The sequence below is a fragment of the Delphinapterus leucas genome, chromosome 17 (genome assembly GCF_059928025.1).
Source record: "Delphinapterus leucas isolate spDelLeu-1000000601 "Yukka" chromosome 17, BTC_Dleu_Yukka2, whole genome shotgun sequence".
NCBI lineage: Eukaryota > Metazoa > Chordata > Mammalia > Artiodactyla > Monodontidae > Delphinapterus > Delphinapterus leucas.
The window spans coordinates 40,342,205-40,367,487 of record NC_143145.1 but is presented as its reverse complement, the minus strand read 5'-3'; the positions used below and the strand labels follow the sequence as shown (position 1 = coordinate 40,367,487).

Sequence of the window (25,283 nt, the reverse complement as noted above, 5' to 3'; positions counted from 1 at the left end):
TTGAACTTTCCTGTACCTTCCTGAAACTTCATATTTTCTCACCTGTTAAATGTGGTTACTGCCCTTGTGCTTAAATCTCTCCTGCTTAAACTGTATGGTGATGGATATGAATTGTAATTGTAATGGGATTGACATTGATAGTTGAGTTTATGTCCTTCCAGCCAATGGACTTTAATAAATGGCATCCAGGAAGATTTCCTGTGTAATTCATATGGTTCTGATATTTCCATCGTGTCTCTAGAAACTTCTTTTGGAGGCAAATTGCTGTGTCAAACTGAGTCATGAAACTGAGCCAGGTTTCTTATTATTGAGGGCAGAAATTCTGTTTGGTTACAGTATTTTTCCCAAGTTTTACTTCTCTAAGAAGAGCATAGGACAGTTAACACTTCAAAACATAGCTTAAACAAAGCCCATTTTGGAATGCCAAGCTGTCACAGAGTTATTTTATCTCTCTGATATAACACTACAATAACATTATTTTGTACTTGATACAAACATAAGAACACCAGTTTCTATCATTTTTGCCCTTGGTTTTTGAAGGCGGAATTTAGAGGGAAAATGCATTTAGATATGAAATATTGAAATCTATCAAAAGTATATAGAATTATTTAACATACAACAGGGTTGCTTGTTTCCTTAGAAGTGACATCAGGTAGGTTAGCTAACTGAGCTGCCAGGACTGTATTTTAATGATCTCTAGGGTTTATCTCCTATTTAAAATGCTTTGTCATTTAGTCTGCGTGTGTTAAATCACTGACTCTTGCTCAATTCTTCTTCAGATTTGTTTGTTTCCTACTGTTTGGTGTTAATCATTTGATCACTTTGATGTGTGATAGGAGGAAGACAGTAGTTATGTAATTTTCACTGAACAGTCTTCCCTAAGTTATTAAATATATTTATTCTATATCTTATCTGTCATCTTGCAGACTGTGAATGCCCTGATAGAAACTTTGAATTCAGGGCTCCTGCATTACTCAGCTCTTCCTCGGTAATGCAGGGATAACAGACAGCCCCCAATCTCTATGGTTTGCAACCACTAAGATTTATGTCATGTGTGTATACATATATATATATATATATATATATATATATGTATGTATATATATATATGTATATGTACATCTATGACATATATATGTGTGTGTGTATACATATATATAAAGTCAGTAGTGCCTTTGTTTCTGCCTCAGTTATCTCTTTCACTCCAGGATCCAGGCTGAAGGAGAAACCCCCATCTGGAACATGCCATTCTTGTGGCTGAAACATAAAGGGCTCTTAGCGACAGTCAAAACTTGCAATGGCTCTTAAAGTTCCTGCTCAGCTGTGACCACACACACTGGTCATTCACATTCCATTGGCCAGAGTGAGTCTCATGGGCAAGCCCAGTGTCACTGTGTTCCAAGAGAGACCCTGCAGTTTACAAGGCAGTTGATGGGCATGTGTCCTTCTTTTATAGAGAAGGGTAGAGAAAATAGTAGAATATAACATAGATGTAAGTTTAGGTGGGGCCAATGGCATCTTTTTCTATAGTGGCCTGTTCTTCTGATGCTACTCAGAAAAGTCCCTTCCCTGCTCCTCTCACCTTCTGCAAATCCCTCAGGGCCAGCAGAGATGCTTTTGCCTACTTGCCTACATAATGGCTGAACCTGCAGTGATTGTGAGTTCCACATAGCAGCCACTATATACATATGGCTATTTAAATTTAAATATAAATTAATTAAAATAAATGACGTTAAAAATTCAGTTTCTGAGTCACATTAGTCACATTTCAGGTGTTCGGTAGCCACATGTGTCTAATGGCTACTGTGTTAGCCCAGATAGAGAACATTTCCAACATTGCAAAGAAGTCTGTAAGTATGTATTTGTTATGTTTCATGTTCCTGTCTCTGACATTGTTTTTTGTGGTACTGCTATCAGCTTCCAAGCCTATCTCTTCTTTTTGATTTGTTGTCTCTTATAGTTCATAGGTTTAAGCACTAGATTTAGAATTTTCTATAAAGTAAGGGTAACTAGGCTCTAAGAGCAGAAGAGCTTTCTTATGTTCAAGTATCTGAGTTTTCATACTTGGAATTTATATTTCTATTCTGACTGCCCCAGGACCTTTTTGGCTTGGTTATTCTGGTGCACCTGTGCTCTGGGTGGTCAGAGAGTCAGACTCTTGAGTTATTGCGGGAGAAGCGCTATCAAACTTTAAAGGTAAATTGCACTTTTATGGAAACGCTTTAGGCCCAGTCAATGGTCCCTTGTTTGGAGCAGTGCCATCTAAGGAAAGTTTATTGACTGACTTCCTACACATATACCAAGCACCATGCTAGGCCCAGGAGATACAAACAAAAGTGAACATGGCCCCAAACCCTGAGGAGTTCACAGTTTAGGTGGTAGAGAGAGCCATAAATAAACCGTTTCATCGTCTAGTGCCCAGGTATGAACTTTCCTCTGAAAGTCCAGAGGAGAGTGGTGCATGAACCAGCCTTCCTGGAGGTGGAGGGAGGGGGATGAGACAAGAGGCCAGAGGCCTTGGGAATGCTCCCTAAAGTAGTGATTCTTTTTTTTTCTGTCTATTTCTTTTATTTTTATTTTTTAATTGGAGTAGAGTTGATTTACAATGTTATGTTAGTTTCAGGTGTACAGCAAAGTGAGTCAGTTATACATGTGCATATATTCATTCTTTTTTAGATTCTTTTCCCGTATAGGTTATTACAGAATATGGAGTAGAGTTGGAGGGAGTGATTCTTAAATGGCATCCTGAGGGATAAATAGGTGTTAGTCACATGACAGAGCTAGGAGAATGGGGTCAACAAGACATGATGTTACCATAGCATGAACAAAGATGCTGAGAAGTGGACTGGCGTGGTGCAAGTGGGAACTTTTAAGTTTAGTATTGATAGGATTTAAAATAAAAGGGAACCTGTGTCTATAGAGATAGATAGGCTTTGACTGGTATGTTGAAGTGCCGGGTAATCAGCAGAGGGGGCAGGGGGCAGGGGGATGGTGACATGGGCTCATCTGACTTTTCAGCAGTTCAAGTTGTTCACCCTGGCAGCTTTGTGGCAGTTAAATTTGAGGGAGTTGGGCTGGAGGCTGGGACACTGGTGGTGATGGGTAGAGGAGGAGGAATTCATAGCAGTCCAACAGAGAGATAACCAGGGCCTGATGTGAGCGGGTGTTACTGTGGTAGAGTAGAGGACCTGCTTTCAATCAACACTTAAGGGGTAAGATTATCAGTATTTGAGGACTGATGAGATCTGGAGGATGAAGGAGACAGAGGAATCAGAGATGACGCTAAGCTTTCAGGAAAACATTAATTTGAACACTTCTTCCAAGTTCACGGTGATAGGTTTTGACCTATAGCTGCTACTAGTGTTTTGCATTGGCAACTGGTGTCTAGGTTAGGTTTTGGCTCCTTAGGACTCCATCACTCACATTTGTTAAAAGAACTTGAACCACACACTATAGTGAAGCTCTACCCTTGTATGACTTTAATTGTGCAGTGGCCTATGAAAACTTTTAGAAATTTGGCTTCACTTCTAGTGGCTCCAATCCAGATGCCAAAATTACCCTGTTGCTGGGACACCCCTTGGGTGGACCATTGAATCTGTTATTCATTAGGAACAGCTGAAAACCATCAACAAAATTCCTGTGCTATGCCAACAATAACACCAGTCAAATTTCAAGGTAACTCCAGGTTTCAGAAAGTTATGAATCTCAAAGTCTGTCTAGCTGAACCCTTATTTGTATTTTTACACATATTTATCATGTGAAAAAGCTAGTGGCGTCCTTACTTTTCATAATTGTACATCGCTTTCTTTAGATTATAAATTAAATTCTGAGTTCCGAATGTTGGTGGAGACATGCTTATGGATCTGTAGTCAATCACATTAAAGTGAAAGTACAAATTCAGTCCGGATGGTGGAAGTTGGAGAGGAGCCAGCCCAAAGAATCCATTGTGATGGGGTCCATATTGAAAGCAAGAATTCTCTCATATCTGCGGTACATTTTAAAAGGATTCTCCAAGTAACAGTTACTATTTTAATGACATGTGTTAAGCTTCCAGAAGAACCCAGTTCTCTAGTTTGCAAAATTAAAGAAGTATGCCAAATCTATGTTGATACTTGGGTTTTACTGACATATTTCACGACTGCCTGGCTAAAGCCATAAAACAGTAGGTGCCTGACACTTGATTTTAGATCGTTATGTTTAGCTACTGCGTCTGGCCTTTGCTGCTAAATATTTTTTTTCTTGTCACACTAACTACTCCATCAAATTGAATCTTCAGTGGTCTAGCAGTTTTTGAATGACTTCGTGCAAGCTGTGAAATCCTGTTCCCTAATCAGGAAGATCTGGGCAAGTCTTGTGGTATGAGGAAATATGCCACATCTTTCTAAGTGAGACAACAGGATTATAGGACAATTAGACAACATCTTCAGAATTTTTATCTGAAGAAGAGTGATAGGTTTGGCGATGAACATGTACTATAAAGCGAGAGGCATGGGAAGTTTCCACATTCTTTAAAAGGGTTTGGTACAAGGAAGAAAAGAAAACAAGCTGACTTTTTGTGGCTCTTGAGAAGGGTTACATTAACCATTTGTTAAAAGTTGGATTTATGAAGATCGTTGGCTTCGAAGAACATTCTTTATAAACTGCCATCCTTTGTATGATGTCAGTGAAGGTTGTTTAGCAACATATCAAAATAGTTTTATGAAAAGATAAATATGTTTCTTTAAACCCAAGGGGAGCTTTCTAAAATGCATTTTTAAAAATAAATAATGGCTGTCATTCTGTGGGAAAGAGGCAAAAAAAGACATCTTTTCAAGCAATTTGTGATTTAATAGCAGCTGGTCAAGTGAGTTGAAAAACCTTATGAGTCGTATATTTTTTGAATGCCTTTTCTCTTTCTTGGGAAACTAGCTAACCCCCAGAATCTTTCTCCCATAGCAAATGGCTCTGAAACTTTGATCTTTGCAAACCAGTTTGCCAGATGTAGTGGATAGAACACGTGTGACCTTTTGTGTGCCAATTCACCCTGGCTGATCGGAAACCATATGTTAACCTTGTATGACTTTTATTTGTAGGCATTACAGCAGAAGTTCTGGTGGTGACCTCTTTCGACGAACTGCAGAGAAGGGCCCCAGAAGCAAGAGGGAAGATTGTCGTTTACAATCAACCTTACACCAACTACTCGAGGGCAGTGCAATACCGCGTCCAGGGGGCGGTGGAAGCTGCCAAAGTGGGGGCTTTGGCATCCCTCATTCGATCGGTGGCTTCCTTCTCCATCTACAGGTTGGTCATTATGTTCATTTGAAATGCTTTCAAAAACCAGGGATTTCCATCAAAGAGAAGCCCTTTTGAAACAAAAACAAACCAGTCAAAAGAAAATACTGATTGTTCATGGAACTTTTCCCGCATTCTACATTTGTTCATTTGTTTGTAATATCTTTTTTGGCCTTTTCAGGATTCCAAGCATCATTTGTGCATTCCTTTACAAAGCTTTCCACATCCATGATGATCCCATAACATTCTATATATAACCAGTGTATTTTATATATTTTCATTGGAGGGAGAAACTGAATTCATGTCTGCATTTCATCAAAGATTCCTAAAGGCAGCCAGGCTTTTTTCCATTGTTGCTAGAGAAGTGAAATACAAATAAAGCAGGTTACATGATAGGGGCCATCTATGGTGTAGTGGAAAGAGTTGAGGCAGCAGAGGACCTTGAATGTACACCTGCTTCTGCTTCTGAAGAACCGTGAGGCCTTGGGAATGTTCTTCTTTTTTTTTTTTATTGAAGTATAGTTGATATACAATATTATATTAGTTTCAGGTGTACAGCAAAATGATTCAGTATTTTTGCAGATTACACGCCATTATAAATTATTTCAAGATAATGGCTGTAATTCCCTGTGCTATACAAAATATTCTTGTTCCATATTTATTTTATACATAGTAGTTTGTATCTGTTAATCTCATACCATCTTGGGAATGTTCTTAAAACTCTGCGCCTCAGCATTCTTCTCTATTAATTAGTGATAATTAACAATAATACATTTACAAAATTATTTTAAGATTGAATGAGGTAAACTTATGAAAGATACTTGATATTTATGAAGGTCTATTTTGAGGGCAGTGTAAGTTTTGTCTTTTTCTTTGTATTTCTGATTGAGGTAATTGCAACATGCTTTATTGATCCTCAGTTGTAGGAGGAAATTCGGCATTGCAGTGGATAAAAGGTCCAAAAATTGACCTGCAGACATTGGGCCTAGTTTAATAGCTACATATCGTAGTGTCACATATCAAGGATAAAATATTTGAGAAACATGGATAAAAGAAGCACCGTTTTAGTGTTGTGGCCTGGTCTCTCTAAGATAAAAAAAAAAAAGTAAAAATAATTGCAAATAGGGTTTATTTGAGTCTCAAGACTAGATCTTTAATATCTTTGTAAAGGAAGCATTCTTTATTCTGCACAATTGCTCTTTGGCGCTGGAGTCACAGCTGCTTGACCTTAAATAATTAGCACCCTACGCCCTTAAAAATAACTGAGGACACATCAGCAACTAGGAAACCCAGTCAGAGGAGTTGTCCAAAAGGGCAGAGAAAAGGAAAGGGACATTTTTCTTTTATGGGGATAAGGTATCATCCCAGGGGAGGAAGATGGGGCATGCTAAAACCACTTGTTAGAAGTTTTATGAGAGAAAACCTAGTTACACTGATGTCACAGTGCTAAAAATAATGCTCTTTGTGGAGTCTTTAAAGTTTTGGTGACTAGTGAAATAATGATTGGACCATATTCTTTCGGATGGTTACTTTTCCCGGGAGGGAAGTCCTGAAATGGCTAGCTTACTTCCCAGAATACCTCAGTCACCCCTTAGAATAACACAGCAACCTGTGGCCATTCACCATGATTTCACTGGTCCTGAGATCGAAGTTATGGAGCTACTCTGTTGCTTTGTGAAACTGGGTGAATGCCAGAAATATTCATTTAACAACTACTACTCATAAGACTAATAAACTCCCAGATGACTTAATGCACAGCAATCTGCCAGGGTTCATTGACGTTTTTTTCCTGGTATAATGAAGACATCTGGAAGCCCAGGCTGTAACCTAGGAGCACCAGAAGAATTTCGTCCAGCAAAGGACTTAGAAATCTGTCGTTAGCCTCTAAGGTTTAGGGTTGCCAACATGTAGTGTGCATTCAAGACATTTTTCTTAATATTTATAGATCCAGACTGATTATAATTTTTTCATTGATTTGATAGCCAGACATATTTCAGTGGACTCTTAACTTTTATAACTCCATAGTTTCAACATTTATGAATACAAAATAACATTGCTCTTTACATAGTACTTTAGAATCTTTCACATACGTCATCTTATTTGTTCTGACAACAATCCAGTGGACCGAGGAGAAGGGGCATTATTATCCCCACTTTAAGATAAAGAAAGAAAAGTTCAGAGAATTCAGCATGTTAACGTGTTTAAGTCTTGCATCTTGAAAAATGAAAACCAAAACGAAACAAACTGTCTCTTCGTCCACTTCAGGCTAATTTGTTTTTTAGAGCCAATTTTCCTTGAAGAGTGTTCTATATTCCTATCTGTAATTTTTCATCCCTCATTCGCTCTCCAGATCACTTTAACCTGGCTCTTCCAAATACTGAAATGGAAGTTGTTAAGGTCACAAATAGCTGCCTAGTTGAATATAATGGACATTTTTCAGGCCATCATCTTATTTCACCCCTCTCAAGTATTCCTTATTATTGATTGCTTTTTCAATCTCTTCTCCTTGGCTTCTATGACTTCTTTCTCATAATGTCTCTTTCTCTAGCTCCTGCTCTTTCCCTCTTTCCCACTTTCCCTTTTCTTCCCTGTTTCTCTGGCTTCTCACTGTTAATATTCTGCCTGAGCAATCCCATCATGCTTATGACTTCAGCCCTAAGCATGGTGACCCTTTCCAAACCCACCTCTTCTGTCCGCTGCCTGAGCTCTAGGTCCATACATCTAACTACCTGCTGATTTATCTTTTGGGTGTTCCATAGCTATCTCAGATTCTTTTCTTTTCCTTTCTTTTCTCTTCTCTTCCTTTTTTTTTCAAAATTGAACTCATTCTTTCACCTCTTTCTCCTGCATTTTCTATCTCAGTGAAGAGAATGCCATCTGTTCTGCCTTATAAATTAGATGGTCCTTGATTACTTTTTTTCCTCTTCCCTTATCCATCATTTCTAGGAGCTACGACATCTCCTAGCTTCTGCTCTTTATCAGTCATTTCAGCCAATGCATATTGAGCACCTCCACCTCCCAACATCACTCCACACTCTACTAGTCAGGAATCACTAAGGCTGCCCCAGTGCACCCCATTTCCTCCAAGTTTCATGACTTTGCAAATGCTTTCTCCTCTGCAACCTTCTATTCCCTTCTTCGCTATCTCACACTGTCCTTCAAGATTCATCTTAAGTGTTTCTTCTTCTGGGGAGCCCTGCCTGATATCCAACTCCAGCCCAGGTGAGCTGCCTCTTTTGGGTATCCCATGTCATCCTGTGCATACTCTGTATCATAGTATCTTGGAGGTAGTTGGGGTTCATGCTTTGGTAGGGTAGACTAACTGTTGTAGCAAGCAACTTAGACACCTAACACAATAGGAATCTCTTTCTTGCTCACATAATAGTTCCAGGAGGGTGTTCAGCAGGTGGACTTCTGCTCCTTTCCATCTGTGGCTCCATCACCTCTAAGAAATCAGAGTCCTCTGCAGGGTGCCCTGCATCCAGCTGGCAAATAAGGAACTGGAGAGAGAAAGTCGATAATCAAGGGGGAGGTTTTCTGTGGCCAGGCCTGGGTACGGCATACCTCACTGCTTACATTCCACCAGCCACAATGCAGTTATGTGGAGGCTAGGAAATCTGGCCTATCTTCATGCTCGCGGTGAAAGGAAAATGAGTTTGGTGAACAGCTGTGCAGTCTGCTCCAATCGCCTGACTCAACACTAGACTGTAAGTTCCAGGAAAACATGGATTACACATTTTACCTCTGTGTCCCCATCATCTTGTATCATATTTGATACATGGTGATTACTCTGGAAATGACTGTTGGAGGAATCCACTTGTCTGAGGTTATGTGATCAGTCGTGGTTGGGTTCTTACAACAAAGCAGATGACCCGGTTCCTAGTGCTCTCTGACCAGACTGTGTAGCCTCTGTATAGTGAATTGAAATCAGCTTGAACTTTTGGGGCACTTTGCTCTGTATTTGGAGGAAAACATCCAGATGCCAATATGCCAGATTATACCATTTTTTCTGCCACACTATTCACACACAGTGATCTTTTGGGTCACCCTTAGCTCTATGGCAATGGGTTATGCTGGATCCTGTTTAGGAGAAGTGTAAGAAGTCAGCAACACAGGAGCACAGAATAGAAATTTGTCGCTGCTTGATTTCAAAATTAGAGACTCTCCTAAAGGACAGGAAATGTGTTTTACCAATGTGACTTGACACCTGTCAATGCACGTATCAGTATCAGCCGTTTTAGAAGTACAACGTCACATGCTTACATGACGTGTCCTCAAAAGGCAGTCCATTACTTGTTGCCAGCATTATCTCCGGATTCTTTGTTGTTATTTCTCTGTATTCCCATTATTAGTGTTTTTGGGGCTCAAATTTACTTCAAAGAGAAGATTTTTCCTTCATTGATGCTTTTATAATGACTTCTCTCTTGTTCAATATTAAGTGTCAAGTGGGGACTATCTAATGGGGACTCCCATTAGATCTTTTTTAGTTTTTCTGTTTGTAAAATACATTTTGCCTTTGTCACAGGAGAATATTTTAAGGACAAATGTAATTGTAAGAGATTTAATTTCTGCAGAGGAAAGCTGCTCTGTGGGACCACTTGCCTTACATTATTTCTCAAATTCATCATATTGTTTAGTAAATATTTATTGAGAGCTTACCATTTGCTCAGAAGTTGCCAGGTACCAGGGTTGCTAAGATGAATTAGACATGTTTTTGGTTCCTCAGAAATATTCTGTCTGGCTAAAAGAGAGGAGGGGAAGCTTAAAATGTACATGATTAGTGTAATATATTTTATATTTAGTGCTAAATGCATGATTGAGGAAAGGGACAAAGAAAGGAACATTTGTTAAAAAGTTTTATTTATTTACTTTAATTATTTTATTTATTTATTTTTGGCCGTGTTGGGTCTTCGTTGCTGCATGTGGGCCGTCTCTGGTTGCGGTGAGTGGGCACTGCTCTTCATTGCGGTGCGCGGGCTTCTCATTGCAGTGTCTTCTCTTGTTGCAGAGCACGGGCTCTAGGCGCGCGGGCTTCAGTAGTTGTGGCTCGTGGGCTCTAGAGCACAGGCTCAGTAGTTGTGGCGCACGGGCTTGGTTGCTCTGCTGCATGTGGGATCTTCCCGGACCAGGGCTCGAACCCGTGTCCTCTGCATTGGCAGGAAGATTCTTAACTACTGCACCACCAGGGAAGTTCCAAGAAAGGAAATTGACATTTATTAAACACCTACTTTGTTTATGCTTCTCCAAAGGCTTAAATAGTTTGTTTCAATTAATTCTTTATGCAACCCAAAAGAAATAGATATTGTTATTGCTCTTTCACTGAGGGAGAAACAGGTTCAGAATGGTTAAATGGCTAGTCAAGTTGCACAGCTAATGAAAGAACCAGGATTCATACCCGGAGAGCCTTTGGCTCTAAATGCCATGCACTTTAGATTTCATGCACTTTAGATTTAGCTGGAGAGCTAATGCTACAGGAGTCTAGAAGAGGTAACAGAAGTCTGATGGGGGCTGGCTACATTGAGAATGTAGGTTTTGGGTGTACTCGATGAAGAGGTTGAACTTGAACGAGAGGCAGGAGGTGGAAAGGCATTCTATACCTGATCAAGACAAGAAAGTGGGAGTGCATCATGCACTGGGTAATACACAAGTAGACCGGTTTGACTGGAGCAAGGTTTCATAGGAGATCAGAGAAATGAAATTTTGAGGTGAGAGGAAGAGACCAGATTTATGAAGAATCCAAAGTACCAGACTGGGGAGTTTTAAGTTTAATTAAGTTTAATGTGGAGGAAATGAGGAATCATTGATTGTGTTAGAGTTGGAGGGGGATGTTTTAGTGCATTGTTTCTCTAAGTATGGTCCCTGGAACATCATCAACCTCACCTGGGAGCTTATTGATTTGCAAATTGTCAGGCCCCACTTGAGACCCATTAAATTAAAACATGCTTGGGGTTGGGGGTTGGGGGGGTTTAAACAGCCCTCCAGGTGATTCTGATGTATGTGAAAGCTTGGGGACTGTTTCAGAAAGATCAATGTGCTGACTGTAGATGAGGTGCTTTGAGAAGGTAAGCCGGGACACTGATCTAATAATGCAGATGTGAGGTAATGAGGACATAGATGATGGCGGTGGGAACGGAGAGAAGGAGACAGCAGGAGGGTGTTGGGCTGCACCCAGCAGGCCTTGCAATTGCCCAGCTGCAAGACTGAAGAAAAAGCCCAGAGACAGCAACAGAGACCGCCGCAGTTTATTGGATAGGAAGTCTTACAAGTCTGAAGCAAAGCGCTGGAGTGGCACCACACTGTGTACGGCAGACAGCAGGCAAGACAGGGCAGAAGTTTTTGCTACTTGGGGGAAGAGGAGGCTACCAGTTACAGGGGGACCTGATGTCAGGTTGGCTCATCGGTTACCAGAGAAACCAGAAGCTGGGGCAGGAGGCAAGCACTTAGGCAGTTGCTGATTGAGCCTTATGATTAGGAGAATTGGATAGTCATGTGAGTAGGTGTCGGTGAAGCAGGGACTCCTCGAGCGGGGGATGTACAGAGAGCAAGAGAACAGCTTGCAAAAATTATCAAAACTTGGAGACTGGCTGCATTTGAAGGGAGGAAGGAGGAGTCAAAGTTTACAGTAAGGCAAGGACTGAACGCCAAAGGCTGAATCTGCATTCAGTCCAGACCGATATTTAAAAATCATGAGTTTTATGTAAAAATAGTGGTTTGTGGTTTTTAGAGAAAGAACTATAGCTGGGGGCGACGTCTTGTATTTTCAGTAAGGAGAACTTCAGCCTAGTGGATCGGCCACCAAGTCCTTTCTGTTGATGGGATGTGCCTTCTGCCGCAGTTTCCAGGTTTCCCTGTACCCAGCTTGGGGACTAGAGAATGATGAGAGACAGAGGGGTCAGGAGAGGGAACCCATATGGAGGCAACATGACCAGTTTGGTTTTTAGACATTTGGAGTTTGAGGTGGCTGTGAGATAGTCCCATTAATCTGGCTTTTATATTTTGTAAGGAAAACAGTTGAGCATTTTCATGTCTCTATTATCTACTTTTTGGATCACCCAAGGCAATTTAAAATTCTAGGCTGGCTTCCTTGCAGTGCGGTACACCTTGGGACTTCTGCCTCCCGCTTTCTCAACCTGCGAGCTAAAGAATGCAAAGTAATTTTTATATTAGACCAAACAAAATATAATTCAGAAAGTAACTCTACTGAGGCCAAATTGCCTGTTGTACTCCCATTGCCAAATATACATTTTTTTCCTAGTTATTTTCTCCATTGCCCCAGATAATTGAACTCAGACTGTAAGTTGTAATCAGCTAAGGACGCAAAAGGCTCTCCTTTCACTTTACTGTGAAAATTGCATCACCATACTGGGTAAGAATGCATTGAGGTGGGAATGAGCTGCGGATAGAACTTGTCTTTGTAACTACTACTAGTTTATGTCTTATGCCACTTGGCCTTTGTGTACTGTATTGATAGATAGAGTGAAGAGGAGGGATAGAGAAGCAATCCAGTTTGAAGATAAGATCTGATTAAACATTCAGCTGGAGAGAAAGATGAGTGAATCCAGGTGATGTTTGTGGAGGATGTTAGACCATCTGGTGAGAGAGCTGTGAGAAAGTACATAAATCAGTCCCTATAATGATACTTAATTAATAGAGTCGATAAGTGGCATAATTGAAGCAATGGTTGGGCCACATCGTAGAGTTAAATAGCTTCAAAGAGGGTTCTGATTAAAACCATTACAATTTATAACACATTCTTCATCTTAAGAAAGCATCTTGGTGAGATTTTAACATGAACATTTTTGTAATCAGAGGACCAGTTTAAAACATTCAGAGCAGAGGTGAAATGTCTTAAGAGGTCTATTTTAGATGATTTTTAAAAGCCAGCTTATTCTCAGAGAGTAAAAAAACTTGCCACCCTCCCCTTGTTTTTTAATGGGAGAAAAATGAACGCTGCTACTTTACACTTAGACTGTCTGGGATCTTTGATGTCCTGGTGGTTTGGTTCTTCGGTGTGACCTTAGCATAATTAGCTATCAAGCTTGATTTAAGTTGTTTTGAAATGTTTTTGCAATTTGGGGGGCATACGTGCCTGCTGGTGATTACAAAATAAGGAAAATATCACCGTGACTCAAAATGGTACAACTGGGCTAGCCTTGATTAGTAGGTTCTTTTCTTTCCTTATTTTGTTTTTGCTTAATTCACTCTGAGGCTCATAACAGATGCACAGTAATCAAGCAGGATGCCAATTCTCATCATTTATGCAGGTGGAGGGCCACTGTGCTCCCAAGGGGGGAAACCAGAGAAGACCCACATTGAACACTGCATTTTTTTCTTATCATCCTTTTTTTTTATTTCTCTCTCTCTCTGATTTTTAAAAATTTATTTATTTTTGGCTGCATTGTGTCTTCGTTGCTGTGCACGGGATTTCTCTAGTTGGCGGCGAGCGGGGGCTACTCTTCGTTGCGGTGTGCGGGCTTCTCATTGCGGTGGCTTCCCTTGTTGCGGAGCATGGGCTCTAGGCACGTGGGCTTCAGTAGTTGTGGCTCGCAGGCTAAGTAGTTGTGGCATATGGGCTTCGTTGCTCCGCGGCATGTGGGGTCTTCCTGGACCAGGGCTCAAACCCGTGTCCCCTGCATTGGCAGGCAGATTCTTAACCACTGTGCCACCAGGGAAGCCCTATCTCTCTCTGATTTTTTTTTTTTTCGGTACGCGGGCCTCTCACTGCTGTGGCCTCTCCTGCTGCGGAGCACAGGCTCCCGACGCGCAGGACCAGTGGCCATGGCCCACAGGCCCAGCCGCTCCGCGGCACGTGGGATCCCCCCGGACCGGGGCACGAACCCATGTCCCCTGCATCGGCATGCAGACTCTCAACCACTGCGCCACCAGGGAAGCCCTCTCTCTGATTTTTGAAAGGCAGATTCTTTGTTTAGAAGGCCTTTGTTAGAAATTCCAAAATGTCCTTTAATCACTGAATTAGTATTGCTTCAGATAGTGTGACAGGTATACAACTTCGTAATGGACACACTCGGGCAGTATACTTCAGAGCCTCAGTTCTAGAGTCACAGTGCCTGGGTCTTTGCTCAGCCTCTTGACAGATGTGTGACCTTGGCATATCATGTAAACTCTCTGAACCTCAGTTTCACCTGTAAAGTGCGGTGAGGATTAAATATGAGGATTAATCCGGGCATTTTGTGAGGATTAAATGAGATATTATTATTGCCTGACACAGTAAGTTTTGCATACATGTAAAGTACTCTTATTATATAGTCTTGCTAAGTAATGACTGGATATGCTTATTGAATAAAAGAGGAAGAAAGGGAGGGAAACACGGAGCGAGGGAGGGAGGGAGGGAAGGAGAAAGAGAAGAACAGAAGGAAGGAAGACTGGTAGGAAAGGGGGAGGGAAGAGAGAGAAAGAAGAACTTAATTTACTTAATATCAGTGTTGTAATTGCTTCTGTCTGGTTGGGAGACAACCCTTAACATCGTATTGCCATTTTGACCTCCATCTGTTTAGCCTATTCGAACTCTGTTGGGGTTGTGTGTCTACTGGTCTGTTTTTCTTTCTGGATTTGAAGTTCTCCTGGGGACATACTGTGTGTCCTACTCATCTCAGTGTCTCCAGGCTGTGCTCAATGCCTGGCACACAGTATTGCTGGAATGAATGAAGAAAAAGAGTTAGAGGCAACCTATCAGGTTTGGCTAACATGTAAATTTGAGGTGTCACTATTTCCCATTCATAAAAGTTGGATAATAATATAGATGAGGTGACTAACCTTTTGAATTGCTGCTTATCAAAAATAGAATCTCTGGAATCTGAAAGACTATATAGTTATGTAAATTTTGGAAAAGAATTGCAAACTGCTATTACTTTGGTGCTTTGTAAGGCTGCTATAATTAATGTTCTGTTTGCTTTCTTAGGACAGATTGTCATTTTTCATTTGCTTATAACCTTGATATAAAAATTTATTCTTGGTTGATATTTTGCATATTCATAATTTTAAAATATTAATAAATATTCACCTTCTACCTTCCAGCTTTCTGATTTTCGAAAGCACAAGCTTAAGAACCACATCATGTTTTTCCAAATCTGTCGTGGTAGAAAGAAATTAATGCATTTTGAATTCAGGTTTCAGGATTATGACAACGTTGTCTGCTTATGCAGTGCCCTTTGAAAAATGTCTAGTGTAGCGTATGAGCCAAGATAATCCCCAGTAGCCTCAAGTCAGCCTTTTACGAGTGCATGTGCTTTTGTTCTCTCTCTCTCATCGAAGCTGAAGACCATTCCAAAGGTCCTCTTGTATCCAACTGTCTCTTTGGCTTCTTTAGCTCCCTGGAGAAAGTACCAGTCAGAAGGTACTGCCAGGAAGACTGGAGATTAACAAAGGTAACAATATAGAGAGTGGGATCCGGAATCAGACAGACCTAGATTCAAATGCAGGTTTAGCCAATTAGAGGTTGTTTGCGTCTACATACCTTGTTTAATGTCCGAACCTGTTTGCTCGTCTGTAACATGGGGAGAATACTGTTTACTTCAGAGTTGTTGAGAGAATTATATAGGATCAAGCATTCGATGTAGACCCTGAGACATGGGAAGCAATCAGTGAATTATATAACTGGCATCTTATCCTAATCATGATTGTTACCATCGTTATTATCATCATTGGATAATGACAGGATTAAGCAGGTAGGTAGACATGAACTGGAATATCTTAAAAAGCAGTAGCTCCGGAACTCTCCTCACTGTGGGCTCCAGAGACCTGGGTTCCAGTTATCTCCCGATTTCAGGAACCTCCTCTTGTAGACTCCCTCAGTCTTTGGCTTAAAACTCTGTTCTGCTCTTTTTATCCTCTTTGACCTCACTTTGAATGCTCCATACTGTTCTTGCATGTAGTGCCAAAGGTATAGTGACTCAGATCTGTGACCAACGGCCAGCTGACCAACATGCAGACAGTGTTCTATTTAAACACCATCCAATCTATTTTCCACCTCAGGGCCTTTGCACTCACTAACCCTTCTGTCTGGAATGCTATTTCCCCCAGCTTTTTGTATGGCTGACTCCCTTTCAATCTTCAGATGGCAAGTGAAAATTTCTCCCTGCAGGCCTCTCCTGTTACCTCGCACCTCCTCTGTATGCTCAGAGGCCTAATAACATTTGGTAACTTCTCTCTCTCTCTCTCTACTTGTTCAATATGTGTCTCTCCCTGAGAATATAAATTCCATGAAGACTGGACTGTCTTTCTTGTACACCATTATACTCTCAGTACACAGGGGATTGTCAGCCCATGGCAGGTACTCAAGAGATATTTGTTGAATGAGTTACTATTAAAAAATCATCTTAAGATCAGAAGAATAGAGAACCAACTATAAATGGATATATACTGCCTCATGTCTATTTTCTGAAGCCACATTCTAAAGCATCACAGATTTTTCCCTCAACTTTTTTGGGGGTAAAATATCAATCTGTGGTAAAGTTGAAAGAATATTAGATGACTCATACACTCTTTGTAAGAAATTGCCTAACTTCTTCCTGAGAGGTGGTACCATTTCACGTTGCCACCTGCCATGCATGAGAGTTCAGAGTGCTCTGCATTCTCACTGAAATTTGGTGTTGTCAGTCCGTTTAATTTTAGCCATTCTGGTGCGTATGTATTGAATCTCAGGGAAGTGTCGATTTGCATTTCTCTGATGACTGATGCTGTTGAACACGCATTCACATGCTGATCGGTCATTTCTGAATCTTTCTTTGTGAATAGTCTGCTCAAATCTTTTCCCTATTTTATAATTGGGTTGTTTTGAAATTATTCAGTAGTAGGAGTTGTCTATATATTCTAGATGCGAGTCCGTTGTCAGATACATGTTTTGCAAATATTTTCTCTCAGTTGGTGTCTTACCTATTCTTTTTTGTTTATTGCTTTTAGCTTAATTTTGATGAGGAGAAGGTTTAAACGTTGATGAATTTTAACTTATCAATTTTTTTAGTTGCTTTCTGTGTCCACTCATATACCCTTCATCTACATTCATTATTTAACATTTTGCCACATTTGTTCTCTGTCTTTCACTTTCTTAATCAATTTAAAATAAGGTAGGTCCAGCCATGAAACATTTAAACCATAATATATGTGCATGTATTTCATAAGAACAAGGATCTTCTCTAACATAATGCAGTATCATTGTCATACTTAGGAAATTTAACATTGTCATATAAATATTATATAATGTAAATTCCATCCATATTCAGATCCCAATTATCCCCCACTCTCAATAATTAATGTTCCTGCTTTTTAAAAAAAATCCAGAACCCAATCAAAGATATTACATTACATTTAGTTTTCATGTATCTTTAGTCTCCTTAAGTCTGGAATTGTTCCCTAGTCTTTTAAATATTTTATTGCATTGACATTTTTGAGGAGTATAGGGCAGCTGTTTTGCACAGTGTCCCTCAGTTTGGAGTTATTTCCTCATTATTAGATTCAAATTAAATATTTTTGGCAAGAATTCTATATAGATGATGTTGTGTCCCTCCTATTGCATTATGTAAGGAAATGAAGAATACCAGTTTTCCTTATGAGTGAGGCTAAATTTGATCACTTGTCTAAGGCAGTATCTCAGGATTTCTTCATTAGAGAGGTACCTTTTCCCCTTTGTAGGGGAAATACGTTGTAATTATGGTGAGATGCTTTGAGACGTTGTGAATCTTATACTCCTCAACAAAATTTCATCCGGTGAAAATTTAGCATGTGTTGACGATCCTTGTCTGAATCAATCATTACATTGCCGGTTACAAGAGTTTTTCTAATTCAGTTATTCATATCACGTGCATTTATTAACTGGCATGTTTTTGTGAGTAAGAGCTTCCACCTTTATTCTCTTATTGTTTCTGAGTATCACTTCCTGGATTTTTAAAAGCATATGTATTAAAATTACTGTCATTCTTTTTGATAAAGCATCAACAATTTCAAAGCACTTAAATGTCAAAGCTAATATTTTATGATGACCTTGAATATTTGAAACATTGAAAGGAATTCACTCTTTTTTATCGAAAGGAACCCAGACTATCCCAGGTAAGTCAGCTAATTAGCAGGGTGTAATCAATACCATTTCCTCTGAACTTTCTCATTAACAGTGTGAGATCTAGAGTAATAACTCTGGAAATTATTTTTAGAGTCTACCATTAACAATGTGTACCATATGTGAATGAAGATCCTTCACCCCATACATAATTGCTGTTAACTGTTGAAATAAATGAGCAAAAATCTCAAATCCAGCAATTGTTTCTCCAGAGTTTCTTCTCTTTTTCTTTTCTTTTCTCTTTTTTGCTACGTAGTGGTGATGTTGAGGAGTGTGTTCTCAAAGAGCCCTTTCCAGGAGAAATAAGTGTCTCGGTGTGGGTTTGCAGAGGCCTACAAGGATGTTTATTCAGGAGGAGTTCACCTAGCTTCTGTGGTGTAATACAGAAAACTAAATTACCTACCCACTCCAACTTCCCCATGTCATCGGGATAGTGAAGGGTTAACCAACCTTGGCTAGTGAGTCAAAGGGTCATAGTAATAGCTCAATGAATGTCTGTTTCTGCACTGCTTGCTGCTCTATAAATTAAATATTTGACATCTAGGAGAAGAATTTAATTTTTTTTTAAATTGTACTTTATTTTTTTAAAAATAGACCTTTATTGGAGTATAATTGCTTCACAATGCTGTGTCAGTTTCTGTTGTACAACAAAGTGAATCAGCCATATGCATACACATATCCCCATATCCTCTCCCTCTTGAGCCTCCCTCCTACCTTCCCTATTCCACCTGTCTAGGTCATCTCAAAGCACTGGGCTGATCTCCCTGTAATGCTGCTGCTTCCCACTAGCCATCTAGTTTACATTTGGTAGTGTATATATGTCCATGCCACTCTCTCACTTTGTTCCAGCTTCCACCTCCCCCTCTCCCACCCTGTGTCCTCAAGTCCATTCTCTATGTTTGTCTTTATGTCTTTATTCCTGCCCTGCCACTAGGTTCATCAGTACCATTTTTTTTCTTCTTTTTTTTAGATTGCATATATATGCATTAGCATGTATATCTTTTTCTCTTTCTGACTTACTTCACTCTGTATGAAAGACTCCAGGTCCATCCACCTCACTACAAATAACTCAGTTTCATTTCTTTTTATGGCTGAATAATATTCCATTGTATATATGTGCCACATCTTCTTTATCCATTCATCTGTTGATGGACATTTAAGTTGCTTCCATGTCCTGGCTGTTGTAAATAGAGCTGCAGTGAACAGTGTGGTACATGTATCTTTTGGTTTCTTTTTTTTTTTGCGGTACGCGGGCCTCTCACTGTTGTGGCCTCTCCCGCTGTGGAGCACAGGCTCCGGACGCGCAGGCTCAGTGGCCATGGCTCACGGGCCCAGCCGCACCACAGCATGTGGGATCTTCGCGGAGTGGGGCACGAACCTGTGTCCCCTGCATCGGCAGGTGGGCTCTCAACCACTGCGCCACCAGGGAAGCCCACATGTCTCTTTTGAATTATGGTTTTCTCAGGGTATATGCCCAGTAGTGGGATTGCTGGGTCATATGGTAGTTCTATTTTTAGTTTTTTAAGGAACCTCCATACTGTTCTCCATAGTGGCTGTATCAATTTACATTCCCACCAAAAGTGCAAGAGGTTTGCCTTTTCTCCACTCCCTCTCCAGCATTTATTGTTTGTAGATTTTTTAATGATGGCCATTCTGACCGGTGTGAGGTGATACCACATTGTAGTTTTGATTTGCTTTTCTTTAATGATTCGTGATGTTGAGCATCTTTTCATGTGCCTCTTGGCCATCTGTATATTTTCTTTGGTGAAATGACTATTTAGGTCTTCCACCCATTTTTTTTTTTAACATCTTTATTGGAGTATAATTGCTCTACAATGGTTGTTAGTTTCTGCTTTATAACAAAGTGAATCAGCCATACATCAGTATACATATATCCCCAAATCCCCTCCCTCTTGCGTCTCCCTCACACCCTTCCTATCCCATCTCTCTAGGTGGTCACAAAGCACTGAGGTGCTCTCCCAGTGCTATGTGGCTGCTTCCCACTAACTATCGATTTTACATTTGGTAGTGTATATATGTCCATGCCACTCTCTCACTTCGTCCCAGCTTACCCTTCCCCCTTCCTGTGTCCTCAAGTCCATTCACTATGTCTGCATCTTTATTCCTGTCCTACCCCTAGTTCATCAGAATGGTTTTTTTTTTGTTGTTAGACTCCATATATATGTGTTAGCATACAGTATTTGTTTTTCTCTTTCTGACTTACTTCACCCTGTATGACAGAATCTAGGTCCATCCACCTCTCTACAAATAACTCAATTTCATTTCTTTTTATGGCTGAGTAAAATTCCATTGTATATATGTGCCACATCTTCTTTATCCATTCGTCTGTCAATGGACACCTAGGTTGCTTCCATGTCCTGGCTATTCTAAATAGTGCTGCAGTGAACATTGTGATACATGACTCTTTTTGAATTATGGTTTTCTTAGGGAATATGCCCAGTACTGGGATTGCTGGGTTGTATGGTAGTTCTATTTTTAGTTTTTTAAAGAACCTCCATACTGTTCTCCATAGTGGCTGTATCAATTTACATTCCCACCAACAGTGCAAGAGGGTTTCCTTTTCTCCACACCCCTTACAGCATTTATTGTTTGTAGATTTTTTGATGATGGTCATTCTGACTGGTGTGAGATGATACCTCATGGTAGTTTTGATTTGCTTTTCTCAAATGATTAGTGATGTTGAGCATCCTTTCATGTGTTCTTTGGAGATCTGTATATCTTCTTTGGAGAAATGTCTATTAAGGTCTTCTGCCCATTTTTGGATTGGGTTGTTTGTGTTTTTGATATTGAGCTGCATGAGCTGTTTGTAAATTTTGGAGATTAATCCTTTGCCAGTTTCTTCATTGCAAGTATTTTCTCCCATTCTGAGGGTTGTCTTTTTGTCTTGTTTATGGTTTCCTTTGCTGTGCAAAAGCTTTTAAGTTTCATTAGGTCCCATTTGTTTATTTTTGTTCTTATTTCCACTTCTCTAGGAGGTGGATCAAAGAGGATCTTGCTGTGATTTATGTCATAGAGTGTTCTGCCTGTTTTCCTCTACGAGTTTGATAGTGTCTGGCCTTACATTTAGGTCTTTAATCCATTTTGAGTTTATTTTTGTGTATGGTGTTAAGGAGTGGCTAATTTCACTCTTTTACACGTAGCTGTCCAGTTTTCCCAGCATCACTTATAGAAGAGGCTTTCTTTTCTCCACTGTATACTGTTGCCTCCTTTATCAAAAGTGAGGTGACCATATGTGCGTGGGTTTATCTCTGGGCTTTCTATCCTGTTCTGTTGATCTGTATTTCTGTTTTTGTGCCAGTACCATACTGCCTTGATTACTGTACCTTTGTAGTATAGTCTGAAGTCTGGGAACCTGATTCCTCCAGCTCCGTTTTTCTTTCTCAAGACTGCTTTGGCTATTCGGGATCTTTTGTGTTTCCATACAAATTGTGAAATTTTTTGTTCTAGTTCTGTGAAAAATGCCATTGGTAGTTTGATAGGGATTGCATTGAATCTGTAGATGGCTTTGGGTAATATAGTCATTTTCACAATGTTTATTCTTTCAACCCAAGAACATGATATATCTCTCCATCTGTTTGTATAATCTTTAATTTCATTCATCCGTGTCTTATAGTTTTCTGCATACAGGTCTTTTGTCTCCTGAGGTAGGTTTATTCCTAGGCATTTTATTCTTTTTTTTGCCATGGTAAATTGGAGTGTTTCCTTAATTTCGCTTTCAGATTTTTCCTCATTATTGTATAGGAATGCAAGAGATTTCTGTGTGTTAATTTTGTATCCTGCTACTTTACCAAATTCATTGATTAGCTCTAGTAGTTTTCTGGTAGCATCTTTAGGATTCTCTGTGTATAGTATCTTGTCATCTGCAAACAGTGACAGCTTTACTTCCTCTTTTCTGATTTGCATTCTTTTTTTTCTTTTTCTTCCCTGATGGCTGTGGCTAAAACTTACAAAACTATGTTGAAATATAGTGGTGAGAGTGGGCAACTTTGTCTTGTTCCTGATCTTAGAGGAAATGGTTTCAGGTTTTCACCTTTGAGAACGAAGCTGGCTTTGGGCTTGTCATATATGGCCTTTATTATGTTGAGGTAAGTTCCCTGTGTGCTGCTTTCTGGAGGGTTTTTGTACTAAATGGTTGTTGAATTTTGTCAAATGCTTCTTCTGCATCTATTGAGGTGATCATATGGTTTTTCCCCTTCAATTTGTTAATATGGCTTATCACATTGATTGATTTGGGTATACTGAAGAATCCTTGCATTCCTGGGATAAACCCCACTTGATCGTAGTGTATGATCCTTTTAATGTGCTGTTGGATTCTTTTTGCTAGTAGTTTGTTGAGGATTTTTGCATCAGTGTTCTTCAATGATATTAGCCTATAGTTTTCTTCCTTTGTGACATCTTTGTCTGATTTTGATATCAGGGTGATGGTGGCCTTGTAGAATGAGTTTGGGAGTGTTCCTCCCTCTGCTATATTTTGGAAGAGTTTGAGAAGGATATGTTTTAGGTCTTCTCTAAATGTTTGATAGAATTGGCCTGTGAAGCCATCCGGTCCTGGGCTATTGTTTGTTGGAAGATTTTTAATCACAGTCTCAATTTCAGTGCTTGTGATTGGTCTGATTATATTTTCTGTTTCTTCCTGGTTCAATCTCAGAAGGTTGTGCTTTTCTGTGAATTTGTCCATTTCTTCCCGGTTGTCCTTTTATTGGCATATAGTTGTTTATAGTAATCTCTCATGATCCTTTGTATTTCTGCAGTGTCATTTCTCCTTTTCCATTTCTAATTCTATTGATTTGAGTCTTCTCCCTTTCTTTTTGATGAGTCTGGCTACTGGTTTATCCATTTTGTTTATCTTCTCAAAGAACCAACTTTTAGTTTTATTGATCTTTGCTATTGTTTCCTTCATTTCTTTTTCATTTATTTCCAATCTGATCTGTATAGTTTCTTTCCTTCTGCTAAATTTGGAGGTTTTTTGTTCTTCTTTCTCTGATTGCTTTAGGTGTAAGGTTTGGTTGTTTATTTGAGATGTTTCTTGAGGTAGAATTGTATTGCTATAAACTTCCCTCTTAGAACTGCTTTTGCTGCATCCCATAGGTTTTGGGTAGTCATGTTTTTCATTGTCATTTCTTTCTAGGTAGTTTTTCATTTCCTCTTTGATTTCTTCAGTGATCTCTTGGTCATTTAGTAGTGTATTGTTTAGCCTCCATGTGTTTGTATTTTTTACAGATTGTTTCCTGTAATTGATATGTAGTCTCATAGGGTTGTGGTCAGAAAAGATACTTGATATGATTTCAATTTTCTTAAATTTGCCAAGGCTTGATTTGTGACCCAAGAGATGATCTATCATGGAGAATGTTCCACAAGCACTTGAGAAGAAAGTGTATTCTGTTGTTTCTGGATGGAATGTCCTATAAATATCATCTTGTTTAATGTGTCGTTTAAAGCTTGTGTTTCCTTCTTTATTTTCATTTTGGATGATCTGTCCATTGGTAAATGTGGGATGTTAAAGTCCCCTACTATGATTGTGTTAGTGTCGATCTCCCTTTTCATGGCTGTTAACATTTGCCTTATGTATTGAGGTGCTCCTATGTTGGGTGCATAAATATTTACAGTTGTTATATCTTCTTCTTGGATTGATCCCTTGATCATTATATAGTTTCCTTCTTTGTCTCTTCTAATAGTCTTTATTTTAAAGTCTATTTTGTCTGATATGAGAATTGCTGCTCCAGCTTTCTTTGATTTCCACTTGCATGGAATATCTTTTTCCATCCCCTCACCTTCAGTCTGTATGTATCCCTAGGTCTGAAGTGGGTCTCTTGTAGGCAGCATATATATGGGTCTTGTTTCTGTATCCATTCAACCAGTCTATGTGATTTGGTTGGAGCATTTAATCCATTTACATTTAAGGTAGTTATTGATATGTATGTTCCTATTACCATTTTCTAATTGTTTTGGGTTTGTTATTGTAGGTCTTTTCCTTCTCCTGTGTTTCTTGCCTAGAGAAGTTCCTTTAGCATTTGTTGTTCAAGCTGGTTTGGTGGTGCTGAATTCTCTTAACTTTTACTTGTCTGTAAAGGTTTTAATTTCTCCATCAAATCTGAATGAGATCTTTGCTGGGTAGAGTCATCTTGGTTGTAGGTTTTTCCCTTTCATCACTTTAAATATGTCCTTCTACTCCCTTCTAGCTTGCCGAGTTTCTGCTGAAAAATCAGCTGTTAACCTTATGGGGATTCTCTTGTATGTTATGTGTTGCTTTTCCCTTTGTGCTTTTAATGTTTTTTCTTTGTATGTAATTTTTGATACTTTGATTAATATGTGTGTTGGTGTGTTTCTCCTTGGATTTATCCTGTATGGGCCTCTCTACGCTTACTGGACTTGATTGACTATTTCCTTTCCCATATTGGGTAGTTTTCAACTCTAATCTCTTCAAATATTTTCTGAGTTCCTTTCTTTTTCTCTTCTTCCTCCGGGACCCGTATAATTCAAATGTTGGTGCATTTAATGTTGTCCCAGAAGTCTCTGAGACTGTCCTCAATTCTTTTCATTCTTTTTTCTTTATTCTGCTCTGTGGTTGTTATTTCCACTATTTTATCTTCCAGGTCACTTACCCGTTCTTCTGCCTCATTTATTCTGCTATTGATTCCTTCTAGAGAACTTTTCATTTCATTTATTGTGTTGTTCATCATTGTTTGTTTGCTCTTTAGTTCTTCTATGTCCTTGTTTAACGTTTCTTGTATATTCTCCATTCTACTTCCAAGATTTTGGATCATTTTTACTATCATTACGCTGAATTCTTTTCCATGTAGACTGCCTATTTCCTCTTCATTTGTTTGCTATGGTGGGTTTTTGCCTTGCTCCTTCATCTGCTATGTATTACTCTGTCTTCTCATTTTGCTTTACTTACTGTGTTTGGGGTCTCCTTTTCACA

General features: G+C 39.5%; 1 protein-coding gene across 6 annotated transcripts in view; it reads left to right on the top strand.

The window, feature by feature from the left end:
• CPQ (carboxypeptidase Q) overlaps positions 1–25,283 on the top strand; it is a 475,775-nt gene that overhangs the window by 135,781 nt on the left and 314,711 nt on the right. For all 6 annotated transcript variants that reach the window (XM_022584747.2, XM_022584750.2, XM_022584748.2 and 3 more), the window contains exon 4: positions 5,073–5,280. In XM_022584747.2, coding sequence (XP_022440455.1) covers positions 5,073–5,280 — 208 coding nt within the window. The remainder of the gene's footprint in view (positions 1–5,072; positions 5,281–25,283) is intronic.